This window comes from Baudoinia panamericana, assembly GCF_000338955.1.
Source record: "Baudoinia panamericana UAMH 10762 unplaced genomic scaffold BAUCOscaffold_9, whole genome shotgun sequence".
In the NCBI taxonomy this organism is placed as follows: Eukaryota; Fungi; Ascomycota; class Dothideomycetes; order Mycosphaerellales; family Teratosphaeriaceae; genus Baudoinia; species Baudoinia panamericana.
Window position 1 is genome coordinate 916,213 of NW_006911265.1, and position 15,782 is coordinate 931,994.

The 15,782-nt window shown below is 55.5% G+C and overlaps 8 protein-coding genes across 8 annotated transcripts; 3 read left to right on the plus strand and 5 right to left on the minus strand.

Annotated features, from left to right (window-relative positions):
* The first annotated feature begins 58 nt into the window (after positions 1-58).
* Positions 59-638, plus strand: BAUCODRAFT_559202 (uncharacterized protein). Its single transcript, XM_007680289.1, has one exon. The coding sequence runs from the start codon at positions 249-251 to the stop codon at positions 504-506; it is 258 nt and encodes an 85-aa protein (XP_007678479.1). The 5' UTR covers positions 59-248; the 3' UTR covers positions 507-638.
* A 1,222-nt stretch (positions 639-1,860) lies between these two features.
* On the plus strand, positions 1,861-2,873 carry BAUCODRAFT_74112 (uncharacterized protein; the record flags this gene model as incomplete). The annotated part of the gene is made up of 2 exons (XM_007680037.1): positions 1,861-2,190; positions 2,469-2,873. The coding sequence occupies 2 exons, from the start codon at positions 1,861-1,863 to the stop codon at positions 2,871-2,873; spliced, it is 735 nt and encodes a 244-aa protein (XP_007678227.1).
* A 171-nt stretch (positions 2,874-3,044) lies between these two features.
* Positions 3,045-3,910, minus strand: BAUCODRAFT_559168 (uncharacterized protein). Its single transcript, XM_007680290.1, has one exon. It carries the CDS (start codon positions 3,719-3,721, stop codon positions 3,215-3,217), a length of 507 nt encoding a protein of 168 aa, XP_007678480.1. The 5' UTR covers positions 3,722-3,910; the 3' UTR covers positions 3,045-3,214.
* Positions 3,911-6,165: 2,255 nt separating this feature from the next.
* Positions 6,166-8,176, minus strand: BAUCODRAFT_560243 (uncharacterized protein). The gene is made up of 2 exons (XM_007680291.1): positions 7,811-8,176; positions 6,166-7,756 (listed from the first exon to the last, which is right to left on the minus strand). The coding sequence occupies exons 1-2, from the start codon at positions 7,901-7,903 to the stop codon at positions 6,404-6,406; spliced, it is 1,446 nt and encodes a 481-aa protein (XP_007678481.1). The 5' UTR covers positions 7,904-8,176; the 3' UTR covers positions 6,166-6,403.
* Positions 8,177-8,756: 580 nt separating this feature from the next.
* Positions 8,757-9,164, minus strand: BAUCODRAFT_36031 (uncharacterized protein). Its single transcript, XM_007679895.1, has 2 exons — positions 9,138-9,164; positions 8,757-9,086 (listed from the first exon to the last, which is right to left on the minus strand). The coding sequence occupies exons 1-2, from the start codon at positions 9,140-9,142 to the stop codon at positions 8,906-8,908; spliced, it is 186 nt and encodes a 61-aa protein (XP_007678085.1). The 5' UTR covers positions 9,143-9,164; the 3' UTR covers positions 8,757-8,905.
* A 47-nt stretch (positions 9,165-9,211) lies between these two features.
* Positions 9,212-9,430, plus strand: BAUCODRAFT_124362 (uncharacterized protein; the record flags this gene model as incomplete). Its single annotated transcript, XM_007680292.1, has 1 exon — positions 9,212-9,430. One exon carries the CDS (start codon positions 9,212-9,214, stop codon positions 9,428-9,430), a length of 219 nt encoding a protein of 72 aa, XP_007678482.1.
* Positions 9,431-11,781: 2,351 nt separating this feature from the next.
* BAUCODRAFT_560453 (uncharacterized protein) lies at positions 11,782-12,319 on the minus strand. Its single transcript, XM_007680293.1, has 2 exons — positions 11,953-12,319; positions 11,782-11,881 (listed from the first exon to the last, which is right to left on the minus strand). The coding sequence occupies exons 1-2, from the start codon at positions 12,228-12,230 to the stop codon at positions 11,860-11,862; spliced, it is 300 nt and encodes a 99-aa protein (XP_007678483.1). The 5' UTR covers positions 12,231-12,319; the 3' UTR covers positions 11,782-11,859.
* A 202-nt stretch (positions 12,320-12,521) lies between these two features.
* Positions 12,522-14,790, minus strand: BAUCODRAFT_73361 (uncharacterized protein; the record flags this gene model as incomplete). Its single annotated transcript, XM_007679978.1, has 3 exons — positions 12,522-12,566; positions 12,625-13,770; positions 13,954-14,790. 3 exons carry the CDS (start codon positions 14,788-14,790, stop codon positions 12,522-12,524), a joined length of 2,028 nt encoding a protein of 675 aa, XP_007678168.1.
* Between the last annotated feature and the right edge of the window lie 992 nt (positions 14,791-15,782).

The window sequence follows — 15,782 nt, forward strand, 5'->3', positions numbered from 1 at the left end:
TCGAGCGCAATAACAGCGAACACCATGGACCTAGAGATCAACACACTGCAGCTGGAACAACGATCTTCGATGCCTTACAGCTAATCTTTCTTGTTGTTTCGGCACTGGTATCGCATCTTGCAAAGCCATTCTGTGGAAACCTGCTGGGTTGAGAGAATTTCCCACCTCGAGCTTCTCTGTGTACAACAGCGAACCATGGGCTTTCACATCTCAGAGGCACTCATCCTCAGCCAGGGACCTGATCTCGAATGCACGACACTTGCATGCGCGAGCGAGGGACTCGATGTACTCTGTCGCCACGACGAGTCAGCTACCCAAACACTAACCCTTGTCAGCGGACGTTCACTCTAGCGCTTCCGAGATCCGGAACTTCAAATAGAATGCTGCCAGGCTACAAAGCTCCACCATCATCATCCGCCGATACCGTCTGGAGTCGAGAGGCTCATAACAGCGCCGTTTCGTACCGCAAGTACACGAGTGCATTGCAAGCAGGCGTACTCCCATGATTTCGTCTGATCTGACGTCGTTAATGGGCCGCAAATGAAAGGTCTCTAGCTCGCGTCGGGAGCCGATGCAGGGCGCGAAAACAGTATAACGGCAGCCGTTGAAACCGCCGGCTGTCAAACCGCACCGCCATGAATACCGCAACTTTCTTGTACCTTGTCTCTTAACACTCGCTTACGAAATGACCGGGTTGCCACTCCTTCCTTCATGTCTTGGACGACACGATAAGGCAGCACCCCGAGTAATGCGCGTGGAGAATGCCGTCGCACTGTTCATCTTATTGCTCCGGCACCTATATGTGGAGGCGTGAGCAATAAGCCACAGCGCTGTATGTACCTGCTTGGGCAGCGCTGGCAGCGCATGGCTCTTTCGATCTCCTTTCTATAACTCATGCGCGTCTTCGCGCTGTGTCTTGTTTCTTCCTTGCACGTAACAAAACATTGGTAGTGTCGACAGCATGTTTACTCGCCGCCCCCATCTCAAACGGAATGTCCCTTCTACCAGCAACTCCCCACACGACTCTTTGTCGCCCATAGATGAAACTTTTGAAGAGCATATCGTTCAATGCTCCAGAGGGAAGGAGGCTCATGCCCGCAAACCGGCCTTTACCAAAGGTAAGTGGCAGCTGCCGCGCCATATATCATTCAGAAACTGCTTGCATCGAGGAAGTAGCAGGGGCTAAGCAGTGATGCAGGTGCCAACAAAGCACCACAGCAAAACGAGGCAGATGTCACGGTCCTCCTACCGAGTTACGACGAGCTGGAGGAAGCAGCAATTGCGCTGTCAACAGTACACAAGGCATTCTCGCCACGTTCACCGGCACGGACTTCGCTCATCACTCGAGCCCAGCGGCCCTTGGAACTTACGCTCAGCGCCTCCAATGGCTTGACTACGGTCACCAACAGCGAGCTCAAACAGCGTATCTATGATGGTCGCACGAGCACCAACAGTGGAGTGACCATAGAGCAAGTTGCTCGCATTCAGCCACAAAAGCGTCTGCCAAAGTCTCGTACGCCCCACCCCAAGGCGGCCGTCGCACGTGAAAGTGGTGTCACGGCTATGGGCAACTCACCATCCAAAGACGAGCGCTCCGCCGAGCTGGCGCCTGACGATGCATCAATGCACAGCGTTGTGCGCAACCCCATGCGTGTGCTGCGGAAAAGTTCCAATAACCTTCTGAAACGGATCGACCCCAAGACACACTTACCGCGCCCACTGACTGCAACATCCATTATCGTAACCCAGCGAGCTTCAGGCCACAATGATGACAGCTATATTGATACTTTCACCGACCCGTCACACTCCGCTCAAGAAGCGGTTCTCATGCTCCCACCTTCTGCGGCATCTACAGTGACCATGACAGATGAGCTTGCTGGGCAGCCGCTCAGCGCTGCAACTACGATCAAGGAGGATAGAGAGCAGAGCAGGAGCCCATATCAGTCAGCAAATGAAGATGCTGCGGAGGAGGAAGAAGAGGTCCAGCGTCCGCGGTCCGCACCCGTCCCTAGATCATCGGCGCTGTCACCGACGCTTCCTGCTCCATCACCACTACCCGAAGACAGCCCGCATAAGTACGGTCTGAAGGATCGCATGAGCACACCAGACCTCGTAGCTCCGCCGCTGGAGCAAGCCGAGAAGGATCAGAAGGCTGCTCGTCGCCGTAGCAGTGGGCTTGAGATCTTCAATGTACGTTGCCGTTAACATCTCCAAGATCGTTGACTGCCCGACACGCAGCTGAAGGGGCAATGGACTGCCTCACACTAGCTGTAATGTTGGGATGTAGATAGTGACTAATTTGCTTGCAGGAAGCCAAGTCGTTGCAGTCTGCGTCATCCTTCCTGAACGGCCTATCTACATCGCGCCGCCGCGCCAGCTCACTCAACCGCACCAACGAGACCTGGACCACCAACCTTAACGGCAACACCTCCCGCCCGGCTACACGACCAAGCTCTACCCGACCACAGTCGGCCGCACGCCACCACAACCACAGCCACAACCACATCCACAACCATAACCACGACATTGACGGCCGCCGCCGCGGCCATGTCTTCAAGTCCAACGGGTTCGCCTTCAGCCGTGCCCTGAACATCATGCAGCTGAAATGCTACCGCAATCACTCACGTTTACTCATGTCGAACAACAAGCACGCACCGGTGGAGTGTGCGGTCTGCCACATGGACGATGATCACGAGTACTGGTCATGCAGCTGGTGCGCGGTGCGGATGTGTCGGTACTGTCGGAAGGACTTTGCAGAGCGTGGCATGACCGCTCTTCGTGATCGGATTCGCAAGGCTGAGATGGGTGCTGATGGTAGTCCGAGTAGCTCTACAGAGAGCTTCAGTCGGGAAAGGCGCCGTGCTTATGTCTGAAGCGTCTTCAAGTTTTGCAGCGTTCAGCATCTCTTCCGTATGTACATATCACAATGTTTCAGCGCAGCCCACCGGATCTTGATTTTGCCGGCTTTTGGAAAGGGATTGATGGCAAGCTTGGACTTAGCATGGCGCTGCCGTAAAGACAGCCGGATATACATAATGTATCGTATAATGCAAGAATGATCCTGTTGTCGAACTGTCAAGCAGGACTCTGTTGGTATGATACCTCAGATTAAGCTCCGAGAGCGCCTTCGCCAAAATACCAACATGCCAGCTACACATAATCCCCAACCTCGGTAGTCGTTACCTATACATTACGATGCAGCAGACATGTCCATCTATGACCGTCTCAAGAGCGCAACATCCGTGCCTTCGTCCGAGCCCAGCGAACTTGCAGAGACACTACTCGCTGTCGAACCGACCCAGCAGTTGCTTGGCCGCGAGCCAGTCGCTCGGTAAACGGCGATTGTGCAGTTGCCGCCCGCGTTGTTGAAGTTGTAGCCAGCACACACTTCCACGCAGTCGCTGAAGCTGTATACGAAGGCTTGTGCGATCCTCGTCGCGCCACTTTGCGTTAGTGGGTTCGTTAGGTCGCAGTACTTTGTGAAGGTGAGCGCAGCGCCAGCTGGTACACTTCCTGCTGAGCCTTGGGCGTAGGTTGAAGTGTAGCCGGTGTTGTTCGATGCCGGGCAGTCCGATATTGGCGTGTATGTCGGTGTCGGTGCGGCGAAAGTTGATGTGGTTGACGCTGCGGATGTAGTAGCTGATGGTGATGAGCTCGCCGTGGAGTTTGGTGTGCTACGCTCTTCCATCAGTGCCGTGATCGAAAGTTGGGGTGTACTCATGCAGCACTTACCCCGTGTAGCTCGGGTACGATGTGTTATTTCGCAGGCTCTGACCGCCCACCGCACCCCCGACTGCCGCTCCCACAATGACCATGATCATGATCGCCGACACCACCAGGAATGTCCGCACCTTCATCCCAAAGATGATGCGTGGTGGTCGGTTATCGTTGATGAAGGCATGCTTGCCCTTGTAATTGCTGGGGTCGTATGAAGGCGCTTCTCGTATGACTGGGTATTTGTCCGAATGTGGGTATACTGTGTCGTCGTACTCGAGGCCATGTGCAGGTGCGACTTCCGGCGCATTGTGGTACTGGTATAAGGCTGATAGCCGCTGTGGTTCGCGCTGCGAGAAGGATGTTGTGTAAGCACGCCATGCTTTACATGTGTTGTTCCACCTGCACAACCCCACGAAGGAGTGTTTGCCCTACGCAATTGTCTCGCTGCTTCATGCTCAGGAGGGGTGCCGGCTTACCTCTGGCGCGTCCAATGGCGACGGTGAAGACATGTCTATACTGGGCCGCGAGGCCATTATTACTGCGGTGCGGGCACTTTGAAGGAACGACAGTGGTGGTAGAGAACGACGATAAAGAACGTAGGATGGCCGCCACGCACGCGCACACGAGAAGCAGTGTGAGACAAGACGAGCGTGATGTGCCCTCGAGCCGATAGAGCCAGACAAACGCTGGAAATCTCGGTGTTCGTCTCACACGCTTCCGCCCACAGGAGGCTCTCACGCGCACGCTTGACGGAAACTCTAAAGGAGGTGCATTGGCGTCCTTCCACATTTCCTGCCGAAACCCCATCCTTGCTTTTCCACATGTTCTGGATGTCGAATCAGCTAGCCACCGTTGAGCGGCACTCGGACATTCGCCGCCACCATCATTGGCGTATCTGTGCCACTGCCGAAGACAACGCTCGTGCCTTGCGAAGCTTCAGTGTGCAGACTTTGCCATTGGAGACTCCTTGCGGTCGCGTGCAAAGCTCGAATCGTAGCATTGAGCTTCATTAGAGGCAACGTGCAGAAACGCTAACGCTGCGTTAATCTGCTGCAGCGGTGCCAATGCAGTTAAGCGCACAAGGGAGATCCGCCGGGTCGTCGAACGGCTAGGCTCTGGCGCGTTTGATTGGAGCTGAGAGATCGGTAGAGCTTGCACGTAACTTCCGTGAGCGGCATAGTGCTAGGGGGAATTTACTCGTTCGGGCATGTACGGTAGCCGAAGCCAAGTGGCGTGGTGGTAAACTTCCATATCTCTACAAACTCTCTTGGTCGGAAAATTGTCGAAAAGAAGGGCATCGTCCACTTGTGGATCGCTCGGCACGAACACCGTCCTTCCTTGCTTGTCGGCTTGCCGAGGCTTGCATATGCGACGACTTCGCTGTGCCTCTCGCCTTCGCTTCGGTAGGCTTCTGAAACTAGATCACTGTGGGTCTTGATAGGACCTGCTCTACATACACGATTGCAGCAGTAAGCTATGGTAACCTCCGATAGGGTCGATCTCTTCCCTATTAGTGACGAGGTTCAACGATGGCTCGAGGCAGCGATAAGTGAGCTCCTTCTGAGCGTCAATGATCCGTCGTCATCGTGAGTTCATTTAGAAACCGCGGACATCGGGCGTCAACGGCACGTCCACATCAGCTTTACTCCTGCGATGCAGCGGGCGATATGGCTCGCTTAGTATCCGATAAGTCAAAGAGGTGTTCCGCCGACCGGTTACTCGCACTTCAGTATCGCCGAAATGGAACGCAAAGCACCATGAGCAGATACAAGCAACCTGTCCCAGCTTCATGAAAGAGAGTGTCGGACACTATGTGCTCGTCCGTAACAAGTTGTCCAGCGTCTTCAAACCACCGTAGCGAGTTCTGCTCAGAGCAGGGATGAGTTGAAGCCTGGTTGTATCGTTCGCTCTTCCGCGAAACAAACGCTGGTTAACGAGTCGAGGTCCCAGGATCTCCGTGAACACATCATGGTGGTGCGAGGCAGTATGCATAAATCTGGATACCTTTCCTGTCCCATTAAGACCAAGACATACATTCCGCTTTACCCAATGTTCCGTACACTGCCCAAAACTGCTCTCCAAACTCAGCAAGATGGGTAACGGCAGCAGAGACGAACTTCCCCTCCTCAACATGGGCCGTCGTTTGAGCGGCGAACCGCTCGCGGACTCCATCGCGCCACAAATCTGAGACAGATGACGCAACCAGGTCATGCTTCAACAACGTTGCATTCGATGTCGACCGGACCGACTTCAAGACCAACGTGGCGGAGCTGAGGTCGAACACCGAAGCCAGCAATGAAACGGCCTTATTCTCGAGTAGTGTACGTGGCCCCGCAGAGCGCACCGAGACCTTCCACGTGAGCCATCACCGTCAGCGTCGGTGCACTTCACGAGCAGCCCAAGACGAAGCTGACGTTCCCAATGGGAACGAGAGAGTTGGCGGAGACGACGCTGCGATAGACTTCGCTTGAGGACCAACACAACAATGCAGATGACGCAGGCATTATATTGCAAATTAGGCAGACACAGATATTCCCTCATTACGCAGACGTGTTGGTGCTATGTGTACATCTCGTCAAGCCGTCAATAAGTGGTCCACCATGCTAGGGGCGCTCAAAGGGTCCTCACAAAGCGCCGCGAGTGCGCCTCTCAAACAAATGCCGGGTATATGCAAGAAAGATTAGATCTACCAACGACTCATAGCCGATGCAGAGTCATCCAAAGAACTCGACTCGGTGGGAGTGGCGTGCGCTATCCGAATGCTCGGGAGTCTGCCAATCTCAGGCAGTAGTGGTGCGCCTGTCGGCGAAATCGCTGCTTTCTGTGCGGGAACTCTCAGTGTTTCTGACGGGCGCTCTTGGACCGGAGAAGTGTACGGCGGGGCCTCCTCGAAGCCGGCACCCTCATAGGCTGGCGGCTCGGTCAGCGGGATTCGCTCGTCACCTAGATCGCCGGTATGCGTCGTATCTATGGACGGCCGTGTCGCAAGGCTCGATGTTGCGCGACTGCGTCCTAGCCTCGGTGTCGCATTCTGCGATGCATTGCGTGAATGGACCTGGTTTAGCGTTACCACTTCGTAGTCGCTGCCCGCACGGCCGAAAGGCGGCATGTCGATATCGGAAGCGTCGTCGGAGACGGTCATGATAGATCCAGCGGATCGGTCCCTTCGATGTACTCCAAGTAAGTCCTGCGTCGACCACGGCCTTATGCTCGCGCCACCACTGATACTTGCTCCAGAGTCCAGGAGCGGTCTTTGAGACTCGCTGGAATTGGCCCGGACGCGGGTACCATCATGTCTGGCCACTCCAAGCTCCGCGTAGCTGACGCTGCTCACTCTCCTATCCCGTGGTCGCGCTTGATGCTCAGCGATCATTGCCACTGCTCCAGAGATTTCACGCTCTTCGATCGCTCGTAAGCTCTCCTGCCGTAAGCGCTCGATTTCGGCGCGGTCGTTCCTCGCTCGAGCTTCTCGTCTTCGCCGTCTCCTGTCATCTCGATCGGTAATCTCTTGCCGTCTTTGCTGCCGTATTTGAAACAAACTCTCCATCTCTTGTTCTCTTCTTTCTTCTTCCTCGTCTGCGGTCTCTGGCGCTTCGAGCACGACGTCAATGCCAGCCCTCTCGCCCTCTCTGCCTAAGACACGTTCGTTCGCCCGGACAGACCTGGAGTAAGCGGGCAGTGTCATGACAGACCGCACGCTGGTGTGCCGGTCCACTATTGCACCCACAGTAGTCTCGTCCTCCTCCGCATGCCCCGTGTTCGCCGCTTGTGTGCGCTCGAGGTCCAAGACGTTCTGCGTGCTGTTCCGCGCGCTCCTGTTCTCGCTCCTCAAATGCAGTGTCGGCACGGAAGCATCGTCTTGTAATTGGCTGCTGTACTTCTTGCGCGGCGAGAAGCTGCGCGGTATCCAAGTCTCCCATTTCCGCTTGAGAAAGCTCGTAGGGATGTACCTCGAGCTGCGTGTGCGCTTACGTATTGTCCGCAGAACCAGGTATATGAGTACGCACGTCGAGAGGAGAATCACAAAGGAGACCGAGACCTGAAAGCGACGTTAGTCTTCTTCGACCATGTATGAAGACCCAGCACAACCTACAACGATCGCTGTTGTTGCCGAGGAAGACGAGCCTGAGCTGTCGACTTGCCTCGCCTTCAGGCGTGGAGACACCGAGCGTTGTTGGTTGAACATGATGGAAGCACGCTATGCGCCACTCCCAATCACTGCTACCGCATTGGACCAGTGTTATGAAAACCGCTCGTGCAACGCAACCACTGTCGCAAGGAGCGCAATGATGGAGTGGAGTGGAAGGATCGCAGTCGCTGCTGACGGCGGCTGCGAAGGCAGGCTTGTCTTGCCTTATGTGTTGGTGTCAATGGGTTGCCGTGAGTATCAAGGGAGTGAGTTCGACCTATTACACAGCATATACATGGCGACTCAATAGATACAATGTCGAGGACGAGGGAGCAGGTTGTGAACGATAACGTAGCGCAATGTGACGGGAGTGGCTGTGTGCCCGGTTGAGTGGTCGACGGCATGCATCATGCAGGGCTGTTTGCAAGTTTGGAAACAGCGCACGTTTGCGCCACGAGGATTGGGGGTCCGAAAGCTTCTCCGGGTGACAGCGAACGGTGCACCAACTCTGTTCTCCATATCCAACTGTTTGTGTCACCTGAGAGTGAGCACATAGGTAGTGCTCTAGTATGGCTGTTCAAGGCTTCCGCATCAGCTCGTGTGGATGGCACCACAAGCATCAGCGGGTGCACGTGTTACTATTCCTCGCACGGCCGACTACGCTCATCGCTCGCTCGCTGCCACTCGTGGAATCCAACGCATATTAACAACATCGTGGTCACCAGTCCACGAGCTGCATACAGTTGATCATCTGCTCAAGGCCGGGTCGTACGGCATCTGCACCGTCCAGACAAACATCCCACCCGAGCTATATCGAGACGTATCCAGCTTCCTCATCCTCGTCCATCAGGACCTCGCGCTTTCCATGAAAATGGACAGGTCCGCAGGTCCAAGCAAGACGGTACAAGGACAGCTTGTCCAGGTGGAGATCCTCTCCAACGCTGCTGAATAGATAACGCAGATATGTTCTATTGCCATAGTCAGCGGTCACATGGGTAAAACACAGCGAGACGTATCTGAGAGTTGACCGATGCACTGTTAGAAATGTTCGCAAATCTATTACCGCAAAGTAGATGTGACTGAAGATGACCCGAGAGAGAGAGAGGGCATGTATGCAGAGCGCAGGCATTTACCCAGGACAGCTTTGAGGGGCTTCTGTGAGGGGATCAAAAGGTATAATGTCTGGAGAAGTGGGCAGTGACTCGAGGCGTTTGTGATCTGCTGAGCAACTTGCTGGGCACTTGAGAGGGCATCAGCTCTGTCTCATGACTGCGCAAGAGGATTAACCCACCGCATCGGAGTTGGCCTACCCGCCAGCCAGACTGTCTGAAGGCTCAGCTGCTTCAGCGATGCCAGAAACAATAGATGAGGACCGACGGTGTCAAAGTGCGAGACACTGACCAGTTCGTCTCTAGGCCTGCAAAGTGGTCGAAGTCCATTTCGGTTAGAGCGAGCGCGCTGGCCCCCACAGCGCTGAGCAATGTACCAAATGAATCAGAGACGCCGACCACGTACTCTTCAATACAGCATCTGGGGCGCGGCAGCAAGTCCGTACGCTCTTCTCATCGGGTGTACATGAAGTAAAGCCTGGTGACCTTGGGGAGCGCACTAAACAAGCCAAGCAGTCTTGAGTGCCACTGCGACGACTCCGCGCCGAGAGGTAACGTTATGCTGGCATCTTGATTCGTTGACCCTTCAATCCCAACGCCGGGCGCCCGTACGGCAGACTACATTAATGCTTGTAATGCATTTTGCGAGTTCTGGCTTTGCGCTGATGGCTTCCAATTGGGACAGCTTCCGGTCATCCAGCCAGATGTAGCGTGTTGCGATGTAGCGGCTGGTGAACGGCTGACAGGTCTGATTTGCAGTCGACGACAGCTTGCGCGAAGACGTAACCTCGAGATATCGCCCAGACACTTCAGGTTAACAGCAATGAGCTCCACAAGCTCGTGGAGAGATTGGTCAGTGTGACTGGCATGCTTTTGCGTGTGGAGTTGCCGAGAGGATGTTGGAGGAACATAATGCTGGAGATCCAAATGGCGACGAGAGTCCGGCAAGATGTTATGCACAATGTATAGCTTAGCTTAGCTGCGCATCTAGCCAGTCTATACGGACTAGTGCTTGGCCCGTGCGTCGCGCTTGTTTCGCGCTGGAGGCAGAAAGGAAGGCACGCGTAGTAAATCTGACCAGAATAAACACAAATATTGTGATCGCCCACTTTCTTACACTGATTCACAGGCTGCTGATGACTCGAATTGCGAAAAATGTGTGTGAATACTGACGCGTGACACACTAGGATCCGGGCCATTGACTGCCTGGCCCCACACAAGAGGTCGACAAGCACTTGCCCATCCGTCTCAAGACACATGTTATGGACCTACCTTCAAGTTTTATCTAACTCGCCTCCAGTCATGCTCGCAAGTCCACCCAGCATTATGCCGCGACTCGAAGCGCTTCCAGAGGAGCTGCTGTCCAACGTCGCCGGCCGCCTTGACTGGGACGATATCAGCTCGCTGCGCCTAGTAAGCAAGACCGTCGACGCCAGGACTTTTCACGTTTTCGCCACCGAGTACTTCAGCAGCAAGTGCTTCATGTTCACGTCGGACAGCCTGGGCGTGCTCACAGCGATAGCGGAGAGTCCACGTTTGAACACGCACCTGCGCAAGCTCTATGTCGCTACTGCTCACTTCTCTGAGGAAGCCTTCAAGTGCCCGAGAGGCTGTCATTGTGCTTGGCAGCCAACCACTAGGGAGGCAGAGGCTCACCGCTTCTATGTGAAGGACCAGAAGCAGCTCGAGGAAAGCGGCCAAGACAAACAGATTCTGACGCGTGCGTTTGAGCGTCTCAACTCCGTCACGTCAATCTTCATAAATGACAGTCTCCACGGCGGTGAAGCGGCCATCTCTGTTCACGGGATGCGCAAGGTTACGCGGAGAACTGACCGTCCGCCGACAACAGCACCTCCGCCAGATGTCGATGACATGGAGTACTTCAAGTGGCTCAATCACGTGTGGAAGACGACCTGCAGAGCCATCGGTGATAGCGGGATCACTGGCATCAAGCACTTCGGTTTGAATGTCCAGCACCTAACAAATGGGCTCTCGGTCGTCCAGAACCTCAAGTTCGGTGGGAAGACACTCGCGGGCCTGCGGCACGCTCTCAAGGACGTTGATACGATCAAGCTGACCCTACGAACCACTGAGCCGAGCGCTGATGGGCCTGATAAGTCTGTCGCGGTAAGGCCTTCAGCTCTACTTGCCAAGTCGCTCGGCTCTCCAGAAGAGGTGCATCTACGCTATGACATGGGCAACCGCAGCGGGTTCTTTTATCTCGGCTTGATGTCGAAGCTCGACATCAGCAGGTTGACCAAGCTAAACATGGAAGCCATCTACATTACTGAGAAAAGCCTTCTCTTGTCGCTGAGCGCGCCTCAGCTGGCTCTAGAAGACCTGGCCATCATTACCGTCAATTTGACATCCGGAACGTGGGTGCCGATCCTGAAGCAACTCCAGAAGATGTCCACATTGACTCACATTCATCTCACGTTCCTGCAAGAGAACAAGCAAAAGGTCTACTTCTTGGAGCAAAAGGAGCCGCAGAACGAAGCAGACTGGCTTGATGAAGAGGACCACGCTCCACCGCCAACGTGGCCGGAAGATGCCGCCATCGACGACGACCTACCTGATCTGGAGCCGGTCGAGGGTAAGACTGGTGGCGTCGCTGTCATTCAGGCTCCTGAGACTGAGGAGAACGAGGAGCTCCGTGAGTTCAAGGCACCGTGCCGTGAAGACTACCCTGAGCGTGGCTACTATGTGTGCCTCAAGGACAAGGACATAGCAAAGTACTTGCCAATGTAAGATCACTGAGCCTGCTCCTCTGCTTGTCGTACACAACATATCGCATCTGGGGCATACCACCAGCGCAGAGGCACATTGCTGACTATGTCCGTAGCTTTATCAAAGAGTACAACACTGGCAGCAGCCTGGAAGAAGATGATTTAGTGCCGCCATTCGTCATGCCTGTCGGCGCGCCACCGGGCGGCCCAGGCGGTCCGGGTCCAGCAATGTTCAACGCGTTCATGAACAGTATGCTCGCCGGCGCGCCACCCGGTCACGGTGGCGGCGGTAATCAAGGTGGCGCTCACGGCATACCCGGCGGCATCCTCAACCTTCCTCCGGTGAACGGTGCACCGCCGCCGATGGTGGGGATGGGGCTGTTGGGTCCGTTGACGGTGCATACGCATGCGCACAATCACACGCACGGGCATGTAAATCAAGGCGGTACGGCTGGGCAGGGCATGGCGACACAGGCGCAAGGTGGTACGGATGACGAGGACGAGATTTATGACTGAGCTGAGGTCGGGTTGCATTGCTTGTCGGAACATGCTTTTGCGGACGTTGCATGGAAAGTGTGTTGAAAGCGCGGCGTTGGGTGTCACGATGCGTTGCGGTATACACACTATACTGTACGAGGAATGAGACTGCGAGGATGAGCGTAAGCATGAGCGCAAGCATGAGCACGGGCGAGGATGGAGATGATGATGATGCTCTTTTCGGCCTTTGTACAATAGCCGAGCGCAGTGTCGCTCGCTTAATGATGTCTAATAGGTGGTATGGTACAAACTGCGCACAGGTCCTGTATCGTGCAGAGTGATGGACAACTGCTAGGTAGCCGCTCAATCCACAAGTAAGCTCTGCAGCCGCGCTTCCGTCGCTATGATCTGTAACCGTCGTTAGCCAGCACGAACGCAACATCGTCCACATAAGTAGGGGACTCACCTCAACCGCCTGCCTAACCTCCAAGACCCTCCGACACTCGCCCACCCAGTCTCGACTTAACACCCCAGCCCACCCCTTCAGCGCATTCATCTCTCTCGCCGCAGCATCCAGATCGCCCTCCTCAAGCAGGACCTCCGTCCTCGCCAGCGTGGCCTCAACGTCATCACCCTCCGGTAACCCGCGATCGGACTTCTTCTGGAACATGAAGCGACTTAGCACGGCAGAACCAATATGCGACGCCACGCCCGCATCTTCTGGCAACAAACTCGCTTTGCGCACTTCGGTCGCGACACGACGGAAACGGTCAATCAGGGAGGAGATGGATGGGATACCGCGTTGGTACGCCACGGGGCTGATGGAGGAGATGGCCGCGTTGACCACGTCATCATCGCGGCTGACTTCTTTGAGCGCGATGAGCTCGTTGAAAAAGGGAGACGGGTGTTCGGAGTCAAGGACTTTGGCCCGTACGGCTTCGACGGCGACTTGGAGGTGTTGGGTTTTGAGCGTGGCGTCGACGATTTCGTTCCACTCGCCCGTTAGCTTTTCGAGCTCTTGAACGGAGGATGAGAGTGCGTCGAGCTTCGCCAGGCGGCCGGAGCGCTCTTCTTCCACTTTGGCCTTGACGGTGTCCATGTATTGTTTTTGCAGGTCGATCTCCTGCTGGAGGAGAGCGTTCTTGCTCTTCTGCTGCTCGACCTTCTTGACAGCGTCTAGTTCAGCTTCAAGTCGCTGTTGGTAGGATTGGCTTAGCTTTTCGCGCTCGGTCTCGTAGTCTTCCCGCCACTTGACTTCTTGCTCGTGCATTTCAGACTCCACGCGGCGCAGAAGCTCCTTGGCAGCGTGGTCGAACTCGTCGTGGGCGCTTTTGATCTTCGTCTCCGCATCGTGAGCAGCAGAATCCTTGAGCGTGCCGACTTCGGAGACGATCTTGTTCAGGTCGCCCTTCATGGACTCGAGGGTTGATGCGAACTTGCTGGCCTCCGGAGAGGCATTGACGGCAGTGATGATGTTGTTGACCATCTTGACGAGATCTTGCACGACCGGCTCAGCGGCTTGAGGGACGTTAATGTGGTCCACGAGTGGGACGGCAGGCGCCGATGGTGTTGGAGGTGGTTGAGATGATGGAGACGGAGCTGGCTTGGCCGACTCTTTCTTCTCCGCTGCTCCTTCTTTCGGAATTCCAGGGATAGGCGAGGTAGACTCGGGATCCCTCTGCGCTGTGCCAGGAGACGGCTTCGGAGATGGAGCGTCGGACGGCGGCTTCCCTTGCTTTGCAGCCTCAACCGCCTGCGTCTTCTCTCTACCGCTCGCTGCATCAGGAGTCTGCACCGCCTTGCCAGGTTGTGGCTTGTTGTCGTCCACCGCACTGACGTGCCTTCCTTTCTGGCCGAGATCGCTGCCCTCTGGCGTCTCCTCATGAACCTTTGCACTCAGTCCGCTCTGTTTGCTGATGGTGACCTTGTTCTCGCCACGAGTCTGCGGCCAGATGCGCTGGCTGTACTCCTTAGTTGGGAAACGCTTCTTGAACTCGCGTTCTTCGAAATAAGCAACGGCATCCTCGCCGTACGGCACATACTCGGTGAAGAAGTCGTGGAAGTTGTCGGATACCAGCGAGTAGTAGACACCGCCAGCATAGCTGAGTACGGCGAGGGTGACGAGTGAAAGGAGGAAGTTGCGGATGCGACGACGCGGACGTCTTGGGGGCGGCGGTGGTGGTGCGGAAGTGGGACCGGTTGCTGCCGTGCCGGTGCCAGTGGGAGGGAGGTTGCCGGTGTTGGTAGAGGGCGTGGGGGGTGGAGCAGTCTGTGCTGACGAAGGGTTGATATTCGCGGACGTCAGATTACCAGTACCGCTTGAAGACGGCGGCGGTGGTGGTGTGGCCTGAACCTCTGCCGGCGTAGGTGGTGCCTTTAGGGGTGCCGTATTGAAAAGCTCGTCGGCCGTCTTATTAGCGTCGAGTATGGGAGCTTGAGGCACGCCAGCGACCGTCTTCGACTCCGAGCCGGGCAAGACAGTCTTGTCGGTGGTGCGAATGTCGGCCAATGTTCGCTGGGCGAGGTATAGATGAGGCTGCCGTATCCGCTGGGCCTGCCATTGCCTCCTCTGCCCACGCGTGACAGCTTGCTCGGCACATCGTGTGCTCCGAGCAATGGCTGTCCGCAGCATGTTGAGCTGCCTTAGACGCTATCTCAAGGTCCGACTATAGCGCTCACTTTCATAAAAGTTGCGCGAAGCTCTCCTGCACGCCAGCAATGGCTCGAGAACCTCAGGCACCGAAGTTACCAGCGGAAAGCGACCATGTCACTTTCACAGCGACACACAAAGACACTCCGTTAAAGTGCATGCGACGACTACTGTTTACCTATAACCGCTTCTCACATTGACAATGGCTTTCGCGAGGTAACACTGCGTGTCCAATGTGGCTCTTGACACGTCGTCTAGGACTTCATGGCCTATACGTTACAGGAAATGCATATTAATCAAGTTGACCTTTGAAACAGGTTCTGTGACCACTATCGCTATTCTGAAGGAGCCAGTAGATGCGGCGGCAACCATTCCATCGCAGGATCATCGCTGTCGCGAGGCCGAAGTCGTCGAGATCAGTGCCGCCAAGCATCCAGGAACGCCACGTCAAGCCTCAACATGCCTCGTGGGCGGATTCACAGGGCGCGCAAGCACTCCCCGCGGCGCGACTGATGTCCGGCCAATGAAGGCTTCATCCCACCCGGGATTCATACTCCCAAAAGCCTGTTGGCTGCGAGAGAGACTACGCATTCACCACTACACTTCCGTGTGCGCCATCTAAGTCGCAAATGCCAACCGCTCAATGTGCTGATGAAGACGGAGAGAGCCGCTGGGTGAGCCGTCCGCGGTAACAGCGGCGGATGCTTCCTTGTTTTTCTGAGCGGTCCGCTAACAGGGGACCTCGTCGTCATGGCGCATTGCTAGCTCGCCTCGAGGAGATTGGCCGCGGTTGGTGACAAGCATCAACATCTCTATGGTGATGCGGCTGCGGTGCAGCAATTACGCTGGGTACTTTGTAGAGTTCTGATAGTAGTGATTTCCCAGAGAAGTACAGTCTACCGCATACGTACCACATTCTAGACCGTGAGTAGTATAATCTGAACAACCTCCCAGCCACGCCGCATGCAAGCCTG

Coding starts and splice junctions, on each gene's coding strand:
- BAUCODRAFT_560453 (XM_007680293.1), bottom strand. CDS start 12,230: ATGTTCCGACAAGCAATGCAACCCGACCTCAGCTCAGTCATAAATCTC. Junction 11,882..11,952: donor ACCGCCGCCACCGTGACCGG/GTGGCGCGCCGG, acceptor CCTGGGCCGCCC/GGTGGCGCGCCGACAGGCAT.
- BAUCODRAFT_559168 (XM_007680290.1), bottom strand. CDS start 3,721: ATGAGTACACCCCAACTTTCGATCACGGCACTGATGGAAGAGCGTAGC.
- BAUCODRAFT_559202 (XM_007680289.1), top strand. CDS start 249: ATGCACGACACTTGCATGCGCGAGCGAGGGACTCGATGTACTCTGTCG.
- BAUCODRAFT_560243 (XM_007680291.1), bottom strand. CDS start 7,903: ATGTTCAACCAACAACGCTCGGTGTCTCCACGCCTGAAGGCGAGGCAA. Junction 7,757..7,810: donor CGGCAACAACAGCGATCGTT/GTAGGTTGTGCT, acceptor CGTCGCTTTCAG/GTCTCGGTCTCCTTTGTGAT.